The sequence below is a fragment of the Netta rufina genome (genome assembly GCF_964035555.1).
Source record: "Netta rufina genome assembly, chromosome: 5".
NCBI classification, from domain to species: Eukaryota; Metazoa; Chordata; class Aves; order Anseriformes; family Anatidae; genus Netta; species Netta rufina.
The window spans coordinates 52,580,767-52,595,592 of NC_140128.1; the positions used below are offsets into that span (position 1 = coordinate 52,580,767).

At 44.5% G+C, this 14,826-nt stretch overlaps 1 protein-coding gene across 1 annotated transcript in view; it reads right to left on the minus strand.

The window, feature by feature from the left end:
• Positions 1-14,826, minus strand: part of CCDC85C (coiled-coil domain containing 85C) — a 103,401-nt gene that overhangs the window by 22,535 nt on the left and 66,040 nt on the right. The window contains exon 3 of the mRNA XM_084287603.1: positions 149-253. Coding sequence (XP_084143729.1) covers positions 149-253 — 105 coding nt within the window. The remainder of the gene's footprint in view (positions 1-148; positions 254-14,826) is intronic.

A 14,826-nucleotide genomic window follows, 5' to 3' on the forward strand; every position in this document is an offset into this window, starting at 1 on the left:
CAGCTGCAACTATCAGCTGGGTTTATTTAGTACACCACTGGTTTCGGGATGAGCTGCCCCCTTAATCTCTGTGTGCAGCCCCCTGGTCTTCGCCCACTTCCCAGGAAAGCTACAGCTCTTGTCTTATAGGCAAGGAAAGGGATCTTACGTTTTGCAGGGCATCTTGATACTGCGGCAGGGAGGACAGCTGTGACTCGGAGTGGTACGGAGATAACCCTTTCCTCAGAGTCCTCAGATCCCCAGTGCTGGACTGCTGCAATGACAAAGACAGAAAACAGGACAGTCTGTATTAGCAAGGAGAAGGGAAGTTGTGCCCCTTCTGCTGGATTAGCTTTTCCCACAACCACTTCTTCACAGTGAGCGTTCCCGTAACTTCTCCCTGCACCAGCAGTTAAAGCAACCATTAGTAGTAAAATGCTTTTCCCATGCCCACACCTGGAGAAAGCATTTGCAAGCAGCTGGAAGTTAAATTCTCAAGGTCTATTCCATTAAATGATACAGCAAGAAGGCATTTTTAATTTACCTGAGCTCATACATGTCAATTAAAAACATTTATTAAGATGCAAATGAAAACAGTTTTCAGACTCCAGATTAAGGTCAAATCAGTAAAATGAGGACACCAGGAGACATTTTCTAGATCTTTTTCAAACAATGTTGGCTATTGCAATCACCTGCAGGTGGGCAGCAATGAGTCTGTAAACAGTGCTGGTGTAATTCACTCCAGCTTGCAATAGGTGTGTGGCATTTACAGTTTCCTATTTGGCTATCAATTAGTGTGCACCCACAAGCCCTACAGAGCGGCGTGTAAATAGAGGTAATCTATAAGACTCGACAAACCACGGAGATAAATGTAATCAATCCTCAGCACTCAAAGGAAGCAGAAGCACTGGGTGTAAGGAGAGCCTTAATCTCCTCAGGACAAAGTTTCTACCTCGTGTTACTTGTTCTCTCACTCTGTCATTCCAGAACAGGACAGTCTTAGAAAGAGAAGAGTTCCTCCTTTATGAAAGTACACCCATAAAAAGCCAATATACAAGTAGCCAGAATCAAGGGCCTGGGAGAAGATCATATCTTTTTATTAGCAATAAATATCCTCATTAACTTTACATATTTTTAAGAGTATAAAGCAATGCACTGTCCTTCATTTTAAAGCTATAAAATCATGATCTTTTAGATTTTTATGTTCCATTAAGGCTTCTGACTTGCATCTGCCGCAGAAATGATGTTTTCCACTTCAAAAGAACCAAAGAAAAACCACTGGTGCAATAAAATTTAACGGGAAGTCTCATAAATCAGCTCAACTGTATATAAAAAAACCCTCAGTGACCCCAAAGGCCTGACCATAACCAAGACTTCAGGGAGTGTGGCTGCGCACAGATCTTGGAAATACGGAGAGTTCATTTCTGTTCCTTGCTCCCGCTTTACAGAGAAGAATGAGTGCCTTCAGACTGGATACATCATTTTCCATCAGTGTCAGAAACATTTTCTTGTCGCCACGTGTTCAGCCTTTGTTTTAGTTCAAAATGCTGTGTTCTGGAGGAAAAAGCATCCCGTGTGACCTGTGTGTTCACAACCATTCCGGCCTACTCGGCCTATCGACTTTCATTTTACAAGCTGTGAAGGGAGGGACGGTTTTCAAGAAAGTCATCACGAGAAATGGATGCTAGTCCTGCATCACCCATCTGCTGGGAACTGTTGTATCTCAGAGTTGAGCGAGGTGGAATGGCTTCAGCATAGCAGATTGCTGGGATTCCCTTGGATTTACAAGGTGGCATCGGAGAGGATCACGGCCTACATTTCGTTTGCATTCCACGACAGTTGGAAACAGAAGGATTTGAAGAAGGAGATATCTTCTTCTGTAGCTAAAAAGTGACAAAACTGAGCTCCTGCCTCCTTCATAAATCCTTTTGGAGGATGGTTGGAAGGTCAGAATGGAAGGTGATGACAAGGTCTTTGTTCTCCTGGCCTTGTCCCAGACCTGTGACATGCAGGGGTCTGTTGGTGGTTACACTGAAAGGATTTTAACCTGGCTGGTTCTGCTTCCACTGCCCTGCTGTGTGCAACCGCTGCTTCCCTGCTGTACGTGTACCGGGGGCAGACCTCCCGGAGAGGTCCCAACCCTCTGCTACCCACTCCTTCAGCGTCAGTCTGGGAGCTGATGGACCCTTCCCTGCCACCTGTGACGAATGGGCCCTTGCACAGGCAAGGGAAAAGCAGAAGAAAAGAGCATGGCCAAAATGTGAGGCTGGAGGTGTTTGCCAGAGCCCCCCGAAGTCAGAGACCTCCTCAAAGGCTGTGATCCGCAAGAACAAGCACTTCATCCGTGTTCAGAGCCCCGCATTCATCCACATCGCTTCAGACTTCTGCAATCAGCCCTGGGACAGGCAGTGCGGGGAACTGCGCGTGCAGAAATGGGCATGAGAAAGAGATGAGGTGGACAGATGTTTCTGTTCTCCAGAAACTTGTTCTCTTAAGCCCCAAAATCTTCGTGGGTTGACCTCTGTTGGACATGGCATGTGCTTCATGGCACTACAAGTTGTCCTTGCAGAAGTCGAAACACCTTGCCCATCAGAGGAAGTAAGGACACCAGAGCTACGTCTGGTCAACGCACAACACCACAGCGGCTATAAATACGCTGGTTTAAACTGATTTAATTTAACTGACCTATGCTCCAGCCTGGAGCAAGAGTCTGCATTAATTTCAATTTGGCTTAAATTGGTTCAAATTGTGTTGGTAAATACACAGACACAGTCAAACCCCCGCGCTAACAAGTGTTTATAATGGATTAGTTCAATCGCTTTTTTTAAACAAATCCCATTTAAGACAGTGCACTTGTGTGTGACATAACTATTGTTAGGCTGTTTCAGTGACTGCTGCTGACGAATCTGACCTAATGCATTCAATTTGATGGAAAGATTCCCACTGAGTTCAACGAACATCAAAACAAGCCCTTAATTAAAGAAAAGAAAGGGGGAGGGGGGAAGGGGAGAACAACCCAAAACAAAGGAAATAAAAGAAATCTAAGAAACAAAAATGTGGGACAGAGATACACCCAGAAGAGGAATTAGATGTTCTGGACATGGGGTGGGCTTGGTAGAATCAAGAATCATCATAATCTGCCATTACTTATAAGGTATCTGGGTTGGAGATGACCAAAGAACCTCTTTTTCCTACTGCTGTCGGTAGGAAAAGCCAGTCCCTCTCCACTCACTGCTGTGTTACTTTTACACTTTCTAGAATTTGTTGAGAATCACATCTTACTCTAAGTAGTTTTTACAACAGCCCAACAATCACAGTTCTGCACTATTTATTTTTCTTGCACTAAAACCAAAAGTGCATTTTTTTGCCATAGAAGGAAAATTGTTTTTCCTTCCTTTTTTAAATTAAAATGGTGTAGTGGTGCATATTCATCAGACCTCCCTAAACATTTACACATTTGCTGGGCTTGGCTATCAGCGTTGGAGCTAACCAGAAAAGGAAAGTGAATCCCTCATTAAAAAGCAGTATGACTAATGATGCATCAGAATGAGTAGCCATTACTCCACTTAAATCTAAATTAAAAATCCTGGTATTTGCATTGTCAATTCACTCACAAAATGAAATCTCTTATTACCTTGCCCAATTTTCATTACTGAGATGTAAGTGGATTCCAAATTGCTTTTCTAGTCAGAATGGCATTTTAAAAGTACAATCGCTGATCATCTCTGTTCATCATCATTGTTGGAGATCATCTCAATTAATGTGCAACATGTCTATAATAAATTACCCTTCAGGTAAAATCACTTCACATTTCTGGAGTTCCAAGGAATTTATCAGCAAAATAATTTCCATCTGAACTAAAACTTGCCATGGGAGAGTGCTTAAAGAGATTGAACTTGGGGGGAATGTCTTGTAGGCTGAGGTGCAGAGAGATGAGGGACATTGAAAGAAAGGGAAACAGAGAGATCTGAGACATATTCATTCTTAACCTGTTCAGATTTACAACTTGCACAACCTGAAATACCCTTGTCGCCAGCAAAAGCCAACAACTAGGCACTGCCTACTCTGGAGTAGCTCTTGTTCTTTTACTGTGAATTTTCTTCAAACAGTCGTTTCATCCAAATGTTAAAAAATAAATAAAATAAATAAATGAAATGGAAAGGAAACAGAGAAACATCTCCTGCCTTTCGCAGCAGTGCAGCAATGTGAAATCTCCCTCAGGTCTACCCCAGTGCTGCTCTATGTGTTGTTGCCTCCCTTCACCGGCTGATGAAACGCCTTCTCCTTCAGCACAAACCTGTGCTGCATGCTGCCACGCTGACAGCCCCACAGTGGTCCTCCAGACACAATAACTCTTTATTATCTGCAAGTAATGACGTGACATTTATCACTGCATTTTTCAGCTAGGCAGAACTTGAGCTGACCCCAGAATATACTGCTGTTGGACCAAAGCCTGAGATCTTTGTCAGCCCTGTTATGAAAGAAATGGACCTAAACGTGCTCCTCCTGGCAGGGAAGGGAGTTTTAGCGACTTGTATCAGTGAGAAAAGAATGGGACCAACAAACCGTTTTTTGTAAAAATGGACTGCAAACCCAACTTTCTGTCACTGGACAAAATGGAAGCAATTTGATGATTACCATGGGTAGAAAGCAGTAAGCATTTTCCATATAAAACAATTTATCGTTTAAATATTTTAGTTAGAAACTAAGGGCTCAGTGCTTAACAAGTCCTACAATTGCATTTAAAAAAAAATCAGCAAACACTTGTGCCTATCAAAGCTTTCCATTCTTCCAGCAGGGAGAAGAAATGGTGGCCTCTGACTTTTTGACCTGATGTGCTGAGTGATTCAATTTGAAAATAACACAAATAACACAAGAAGATGGATGGTGTTTGTGGTATTTTAAGGTCAAGGTACTATGAAGAAACATTTATTTTCCTTTCTGTTTCTGTCCAGTAAAGTCAGATCAGTGCTATGTCCATGTTGAACCAACTGTGAAGATAAAGCGTTGAAAACTTACGGACAAGTCAGACAAATTATCTTTTCTGTTACACTTTGGTGCTACTTCTGCTGGAAGGGAGAAAAAAGAAGGCAGGCATTTAATTCTGAAGCACTTTGATCTAACAAAATGGACCGTTCACAACAGAAGTTAAATTCAGTAAGGGGCAGAAATTTACTTGACAGATATTTTCAGTATTTATGAAAGAGATTAGAAAAAAAAAAGGAACGATTTCAATTACAATTATGTGCTGAAGTGACTGAGGAAAATTAAAAAGCGACACTGTCAGCTTCCAGTAATTCATGAATTAGCATTCAAAACAGGGTCGTTACATAAGTAGCCTTTAATTGAAAACACTATTTTCTCCTTTCACATAAATTGTAACAGCTGAAGGCTGAACAGAGGTTAAAAAAAAAAGGGGGGAATCATAAGCGATCGGTTTGACTCTGTGCCCTACAGAAATATTAAAGCCTTTACTTCACAGCTTCCCTTCTCTCTCCGGACTGCAGGGTCACCTTGCAGCAGCTCAGGTGTCTGCCCACGAGCATCCCGTGCCTGCACGCATCCCAGGCACCTGCGGAGGCTGGAGAGATGTGATGATGAGCCGCTGGAGACCCACATCCTGATGGTGTGCAGTGGGAGCCTGAGGGACAGCCCTGCCGGCACCCGAGGATGACGTCTGAGCTCCTGAGGTGCTGCTCATGCCTCTTCTTAACTCATTTGTAACCTCCAGCCCTGCAAAAGCTTCCTCTCATTGTCCCCATGCCATGCAGGAGAAAACCAAGCACCAAGCCAAAGGCCAGGACTCCTACAAAGCCTCTTCCAGCAGTAAGCACTTCTGTGTTTACCCCTGAGGAGCCCCTCAAGGAAGGCATGGACAGACATACAGAATTAAGGGCAGGATCAACCACCCGTGAGTGACCAACAGCAGCCTCTCCAGGGGGAAGTCAGCTTGGAGGCTTTACAATCATCAGCTTTGTTTTCCTACAACATAGACCCACTGGCACTACATTCAAGAGATCACACACACCTTAAAGTTATTAACATTTTATCTCCTAATAAACATAACTTTAGATGAAATGATGTATCTTAACATGAAGCACAACCAAATGTAAAGCAATATTGTGATGAACTCAGTATTTGCAATAGAAGATATCTTTTTTGACACCAGTGCAGAAGATTTTCTTTGGGCAAATGAATAAGCCACGCTGACACCCAGCCCTTAGAGAGACAAGCAATTTCCATTTTTTAGCAGTTACTTCAATCTTTTACAGGATTTCCTTCACCTGTAATTTTATCATCACAATGAAACTGGTCCCTAACAATAGGGCAAAGGCATGCCATACTGACCATGTAGGCCCAGAAGGATTTGGGCTTACAGTTTGGGGAATTCTCTTTATGAAAAAATGTCTATATGGGAAAAAAAAAAAAAAAAAAAGTCATTCTTATTTCATATTCTAGTTTTACCCCATAAATCTTGGATGGATAAAAAACTCTGCTGAGGCCTTTTTGATTGAGGTTTTTGATTAAATATACTTGGGATGAGAAAAAGGAGGAAGGTTTTGTTTCAGTTCACCAGGTTAGGCTGCCTTCGTCTTTACGGACTGCTGTACTGCCCATTACCTGAATTACTTGCCTGTCGCTGCAGTATAAATTCTTAAACCTACCGGCAACAATTTTCTACACCATAATTGTTCCTGTAATTGAAACTGCCTCAATTTTGACGCTCAACAACCCATTGTTTTCAACCGGGTAATTAAATGGAAGGTTTAGCTTGAAATCTTTTCCTCTTATTCCAAACACACACTGGTCCTGCAGCGATTTAGCTGGAAGTACCAACTTCTCCTCGTGTAGGTAAATGGCTTTGATTTGAAGTTGGTCAAAACTCCAGATTTTACTAACAAATGTCTTTTGCACAAGTACAGGATTCAAATCAAAAATAATTAGAGGCATATTTAATACATTCAGACGATTAAAAAATGGAAATCGCTAACATTAGCATGTGAAAGAACAAGCAATCAGAGCCCCGAACAACCAGCACCAGTATTGAAAGGCAGCCCCCAGATCCAAAAAGCTGTTTGCGGATGCATTGGCTTTCTCTACCTTACTGAAATTTCGTGGCAAGCTGTTGCAGTCAGCCAACTGGAAGGGAACAGAAGAACATTATACAGTTAGAAACCTAAGCCAAAATAAAGGTATTTTATCATCCCAGATAAATTCTATCTTTACCACAGATGACCAAAGTAAACTGTTTTTATGCAACATTTGACAGGATAATGCTACTATTTGAATTTCAACCCCCTTTTCCCACATTAACAAATGAAGTCTTGTAGAACCCATTATTATCTGCACAACCATTAACATCTTATTGTCCCACTTCTGAGCACGCTGACCCCACACACAGCTGACTAAGTTTAATCACCTTACGCTCGCTCACAGCTGCAGATATTTTACCATAGCACAGAGCTGAAGAGTACTATCAGAACAAACCAGTCTGTAGGAAAAACCTGGCCCAAGACCTCTTAAGTCCAGCAGAGCAATAATTTACATTGCAGAGGTAAAGCAAAGCAGAAACACAACTCCAGTAATGTGAATGAGATGCTGCAATAAGTCAGCAAAAAAAAACTGGGCACACTATTGCTGATCCTCATGCAGGGTGCATGAATAGAAACCAGGGTATGAAACCCTGCACATCCTTGCTGTCCATGGGACTCAGCACGGCACACACAGCCCTGCAGGACTGCTTCTTTTTGTGCCCTCACACGTGGGCAAGGCATCAGGACAGTGGCCCAGGTCTCTCATGGCCTCACCACTGTATGTTAGTGACCTTTTCAGGCAGACCTGTGCCCTGGTGACCATCCCCTACCGCATGACCTTGCACAAAGATTTCCTCCTTATCTCATTAACCAGTGTTTTAGGGTCTCGTGCACCAGGAAGATGAGGGATATGCAATTTCACTGTGTGAAGCTGGCTAATAATTGAATTAAGGTTCAGTAATTGCAGTTATCTCTATAAGACATTCAAGCAAAAATAAGCTCAGCAAAGCACACATCTGACTTTAAGTGCACGTGAAGAGTCCCATTAGCTTCAACAGCGTTTATCAGGCTACTTGGAAATTACACACATGAGAGTGCAGTAAAAAAATCAACGTATTTGATTTCTTAAGAACGCTGCAAATAAGAAAAAAAAATAAGGGATGAGATTAAAACTATTTAACATCTTCCCCATCATGCAATAATATGAGGTTTCTGTAACAGGAGAGATTAAATTCCTTTACACTGGTTCATATCCCACTTGTACACACAGAGCATCCAGGGATCGTTCCTCCGTCTGGTGGCAAAGGCTTTAGTGGTCTTCCGATGCCCCAACCTCCCAATTCCCTCTCTGGTGCCCAGCCAGCAGGTCACAAGTGCAGCCTCAGCCAGTTTCATCAGTAAAGCCATTTCCAATTGTTCTTGTGGAAGTTGACACGGTGCAGCCCAGGAATTAAGGTGCAGAGCCCTCATGAGCAGCAGCACAGATCCATGAGGATGCACTCACGTCATGCCATGGCTGGATCCTGGCCATTCCCAAACAAAGTGCCAGAACAAGCATCCCACTCCTAGCTATGCTCTGAATTTCCCCTCATACCATGAGCTGCATGCATGCAAGTTGAAGGGGCAAAGCAGCAGATTTCATCTGCTTCCAACAGTGAAAACTGGAATTCTCTAATACTGGGGGAGACAGCATTTTGGGAAGGGCTTAATAAATACCAGGAGACAGTCAGGAAGAGACTTCACAGATTTTGCCATGTAAAACCACTACTGGGAAAAAAATACTTTTTATTTCTGTCTCAGTGGGCTACAGGCAATAAAAGCAGAGCAAGTTTCAAACCTCTCCATTTTCGGTAGCAGCTGAGGTAGGGAGCTGTAGTGTGCTGTTAATATTCAACAATGTCCCTATCTTTTTCCTCTTGTTTTAGACCAGCAAAGAAATATCAACCCCGTAACTCATGGGAGGCTCAGATAATCAGCTCAGACTAAATTGCAGTATATAATTGTAATCACACAACTGGCAGGCTTTGCTCAAATGAGAGCATGGGCTGGCACAGCTGAGATTCAACTATTGCAGCCTCGAACCCAAACAGAAACGCAGCTCAACAGTTAACAAGCCAAATGGAGCTATAACCATTGACATCCAGTGTAGCCCGCATCTGGTCTGCGGCTTGTAAGCAGTAAGTTCAGGAGTCCCCAACTAATGGAGCCCATCCATGGCTCATCAGCAGCAAAATCAGTCTCTTCGTTAGCAAAATCAACGGAGAAGCTACAGAATGCTGCCCCGGTTCCACCAGGCGAGTAGATGTAGATGTGGATGTAGTATTACACACGTGAATGAACTTACTGGAGCATGCCCTAGAGTCACCTTTCATTTTCCTCTCTGTACTACAGGCAAGGAGGCCAAAGGGAACCACCGCACCTCCTCGCAGAAGCTTGGCCTAAGCAGTGCAGATGGGGTTCCCTTCAAGTCACTCCCCACATCCCATAAAATGAGGGGGCTGGGAAGGCAAAGACCTGAATCCCCTTCTCATAAATTACAAAAGGTCCCCGCAGGGTTAGGTCCTAGCTAACACTGGGACCAAGCTGGCTGAGGACTTTGCTGCCTTTTCTCTCTTCCTTTAAGCAGTGCTCAAGGCAGGAACCTCAAGGCCCTCTCGAGGGAGAATCACCTCCCTCGCCCTGCAGGCCACGCTGCTTTTGATGCAGCCCAGGATACGGTTGGCTTGCTGGGCATTCAATCTGGCATTGAACTTCTTGCAGAAGTCTGTTTTTAAGCCTCTGCAGCTATTGCTTTGTTTGTCTTTGAAACCACTTTTCAGTGTCTATCAGATTGACTGATGGCTGAGAAGCTGTGTACTTTGAACCTCTCTACACGTTGTAAAGACACAAAATAATGCTAGTTCATAGCCTGATCTAACTGTAATTAACAGCTTCTTTCCTGACCCTGTCCTCATAAACACAAAAAAGTGGAATCTGGAGAAATTATTACAAAGCTGGTTAAGCACAGGATATGACTAATCCTGCATTTCACAGCTGGAGGTTGAACTGAGCCTCATTAAACCCAATGTTCTTGCTCGCCCACAACAGAAACAAATGGGGCATGGAAGATCTTCGTGTGTGTGCACGGCTCGCTCATACTCATACTCTTCTACTGAAAGCCGGCTCCAGTCCTTTGAAATTTTTGAGTTAAGTTGCAAGAAATGATATGATAATCTTACCTTCAGAAGATTCAATAAGCACTGTGTGTTTCTGTCTATCTGGTATTTGCCTTCTGTATTCAGGACTTCTTGAATTATATTTCGAAGGTTTGGGGAAACTCTATTTCTATGTGCCAGGAACATTCTCATAAAATCACTTGTTTCCCCAGAACACACAGAGCATCATCCTGCCTTCATTACAAGTTTAAAAAGTCCCTTTCTGTCATTGACTCTGCTTTTCAGAAGTGCTCCTACCCATGAATGGGAGGCAAACACCAGGAGAATATTTATTTTCATAGGTAGCAGCCCAAGACCCCGATGTCCAAAGTCAACAGAATGAATTGCACTGTATCAAAAGACTTGAAAGTATTTTGGATGCAAGTCTGAGACGTCTTTAAACTGCTTTTATAAAAATGTACACCTGGAATTTGGGGGAAAACCATTGTATTCAAGAAATAGATATTATTCACTTAAATCTCAAGTCCACTTTTTTAATAGAACATCAGTCGTGTCAGTCAATCCAATCTTTTTAATTCATAAAAGAGGGAGGTGAAATGAAACACACTCACAGACTGTTTTTTTATGCCACGTTTTCTTGAAGCATCTGCTGCTACAGCTAAGGAAGCTATATTGGGGAGGGGGTCTGTTAAAATTTCTTGCATTTATGCATGCAAGTGACGCAATGCAATTAGAGGCTTAAATCAAATTTTGGAGAGCACAGCAAAGAAGGTCTCAAAAAAACACAGTTCTGTGTGAGCTGTACCTTGAAATGCGTGGAATTCTGTAGAAAGCACCGTTATTGACTTGAAATGAGTATTTGGATGCAGACCCAAGTATGTATGTTCTTTCTGATTAATTAAAATTAGTATGCAGCTAAACATTTGCACAGTGTATAAAAACAGTAAAACAGTAACCTGGGTCTTCAGTATCCTGAATTTAAATGGAGACTAAATGCATTGGAAAGCTTTCATGTCTGACTCACTGTCTGTTACAAAAAAAAAATCCTATTTCCCTTGTGATTCCTTAAATTAAAGCAATTACACTTCTCCTCCTCACACACAAACAGCAGGCAGGCTGTGGGGAAATGAGACAGGTTTGCGATCTCGTTCCACTTGTGGCAAGCACGTGCAGCACGGCCGGCACGAGTAACGGCCCCGCCACAAACCTGCTGACCTGCAGCAAAGTGAGAGGCCCCGGAGTCCGCACCTGATCCCAGCCCTGAGAGCTGAGAGAGAAGTGCACAAGCAGGGGCTGGTAATGGCAGGCTCGGCACCCACGAGGGTGATAACAGCACAACAGGGGAGCTGGGTGCCTTTCCTTCCTCTCCTCCAGCCTCCCTTCCTCAGGAGGAGACCCAGCTCCGCTAACTGCACTTTGTGCTGTGTGCTGCTAATGGCTCCCCAGCTCTCCTAAATCCTGGGCTCCATTTTTGCCTCCTCGTTTCCAGAACAATATGCCAGAATTTGCTTGCTGGGTGCATGTTTGTGCCAAGTGCACGTTTGCTTAAGAAGACTTCGGGCAGTCTGTGGACTCCTTCACAGGAGCACCCATGGAAGCTCCTTGTTCAAAAACCACAGCTCGATCTTAACAGCAGCGTTTTCAGGTGTTACTTACTATCATTTTACTATAGGTACAGCTGCGGCCTTCTTGAACTCAGACTAAGCCCACAATTTCTTAAAAATAAGTCTAAGCACCATTTTCAAGATGTTGTGGTGTTTCCCAGTGCTCCTCTCAATCCCCATCAGCAGGCAGGCAGGCGCTGAAGCGCTGGTCATACTGGTCTATGCGGCGACTTAATTAACTACTCAGATGTTCCTGATAACTCCCAGGGGTTGTCCCCTCCCTAGAGAAGAATTTCTCCTATTCCTGCTCAGCACAAGGGCTCCCGGAGTTTTTCCTGGAAGGTGCTTCGGGACCTCATTGTTCAACGTCCGGTTGCTCGGAGTCTCGCTGCCTGCCCGATACGCCTGCTCCCCCCAAAGCTTTTGGAGAATGAGGTGTGCAACACGCCCTGGGCGCCTCTGAGGAGAAAAATGCACACCTGCCCTAAAGGGAAAAGCCAGCCTAGGCTCAGCAGAGGCAAAAGAAGTTCTGACAGCACGCAATGCACAGGGTGCACTTCGTTATGAGGAGAGATGAGCACATGAAGCCTATACATTTCGGGTTTAGTTAAAAGTGCACGATCCTTGCTTGCCCCTGTGCAGAATGATCTGAAAATGTAAAACAAGGTGGGCTATGGCCAAAAGCTTATCACTGTTATTATCTCTAAAACGCATGCATTAGTTACAAGACTAAACAGAACTGACCTTTGGAGCTCCCAAAGCTGTTAAACACAGGTTTCTCTGATTTTGAGGGAAAAGGGTGTAATTACAAATTCATTTTTAGTTTCAGGGGCAGTGTGAGTTGGCTTAAAGGGTTTATGTTCTACTTGGGCACTTTCAGCTCAGAGGAACAGAAAGCAAGTCCGGTCCCTCATCACAAGGGTTATATCTTAATAACATGGACGGCACCCTCATCTGCTGAACCACAGACTGCAAAGGAGAGGTTAACACCAGCTCTGTGGTGCACTCCCCACAATAACGCAGAGAAGAAACAGGACTTCTCCCACACGATGTGCTGCAGATTAAATCCATGCACACAACAGAAGGTAGTGCACTTCTTCCCTGGAGAATTTCAGGCAATAAAAGGGATGCCTGTGAAGCTCTCCAAAGCCAACACCCAACGTTCCTGAGAGCTGACGTCTGTGTTCTTTACACCTCAGCTAAAACTTCGGAAAATAAAGTTGTCAATTAAGCTGACACACCAGAAACATACCTGGATTGCACCTCTCCTATATAAGGAAGCTGGAAAGGAGCCAGGGATTTCCACCACACCTTGCCATGTAACAATGCCAGCCATGGTGAGGCTGCAAGCAGTCCCTGACACTCCTCGGGAACCCAGTGTGAGCCTCTCCCCTTGCTCCTGTGCTTGTGGAGGACAGAAACCAGTTGCACTCGTGAGACAAGTTGACACTGCCAGCCCCAGGACGCTGAGGAACCACCTGAAATGTGGGGTCCTTGCCACTGTGGTTACAGCACAGGTGGCTACCAGCACGGATGGGCCTTTTGGGTAGCGGTGTTTGCTACAGCATCTCTCCAACCGGCACAAAGTAGGGCAACAAAAGCCGTGCGTCGGCAGAACTGCTGCCAGGGGTTTTGTCAGCACAGCGATGTCAACCGAGAGCGTCACTTTCTAGATAACACAGCCGTGACAGCAAAACTATGTGCTGTAAGCCTGAGTCAAAGACGGGCAGAAAACCGGAGTCGTATCTCCTCAGATAAAGGAGAAGAGGAAGAGCTGCGGTTGCTGACGGTTAGCAGTTTCAGAAGCAGCTCATTTCCCCACTGGAAACACACATCTCCTTCCCTAGAAAGCAAAGGAAGTCAAAACCAAAGAACCCCATACACGGCTATCAGAAATAACATCCACTTCTCCCTTTACTTTCCCCCCACTGCGCAGTGTGGCTCACGAGATGGCGCCTCCTGCCCCACGAGGAAGGAGCAGCTCTCTCCATTAATCTCTCCAAAGGAGTCACCAGAAGGAAAGCAGCGTGAATCACGGCGCGCTCGCACTGCTGATAGCACATACACACAAGGCAGCAGCCTCAGCATGGGCTGGAGAGCTCTCCAATCTCTCGCTGAGCTTTCGCTCCAACGTGCTTGAGGAAAAGGAGATGTCAGGAAGCACAAGAAAAAGTGCACGCCGCAGACCCCCGCGCTGCCTCAGTTCTGTGTCTGAACACGGCACGAAGCCACTCATCACGTCTCGGCGTAGCCTCTCATCCAAGACGCCGGAGAAGATAAAGCAACAAATCTCACTCGGGATGCACCAGCCAGCAGAAGTGCATTGTGTCACCAGCCGCTGCAACATAAATCCTCCCGTGAAGCTCACAATATCATTTGCAGCACCAGGCTTCTCGGGTTTCTCCGGATGAAGCACTATTTCAGCTCTATGTTTAGCACTTGGAAAGCAGCCAGGAAGACTTCCATAACCACCACTGATTTGTTAATCCCTTAATGCACAGGCACTGTTTGTTACTTGGGACGTCAGGTTTCATCACTCCTCAGCATGGTGGTGATAGAACTCCTTGACACCAGACTGCAAATATTATTGCAATGTCAATACTCCCCGGGAGGAAGCCAAGCTGAGTTAAAATGTGACTTCGGTGTTGACAAGCCAGTTTGGCATTGCCGAGTTCAAAGTGCCAGGATCACCTGGCAACTTGAACAACAAGAGAAAGTTTGCCAGGATCCTAGAGTCTTAGCCCAAGATCCGCATGGCAACAGCTAAACACCTTCCAATCACATGAGGCACAAAGAGCACGGTAAGTGGATTAAACTTCCCCGGAAAGTGCTGGGAACAACATGTGCATATGCATGCGAGTGTGTCCATATATGACTTTTCCTCATTTTTCTCCCCCTTCTTTTCTATAGTCTGTGGACTCTGGTAGAAAATGAAGTTACAACCGGTGAATTTCACATTAGGCATTAAAAGAGAAAAATTCCAGAACTAGGTCTGTAGCATCGCAGGCTGGCAGGCAATGCGGTTCAGGATTCCCAGGGAGTTCACACAGTCGC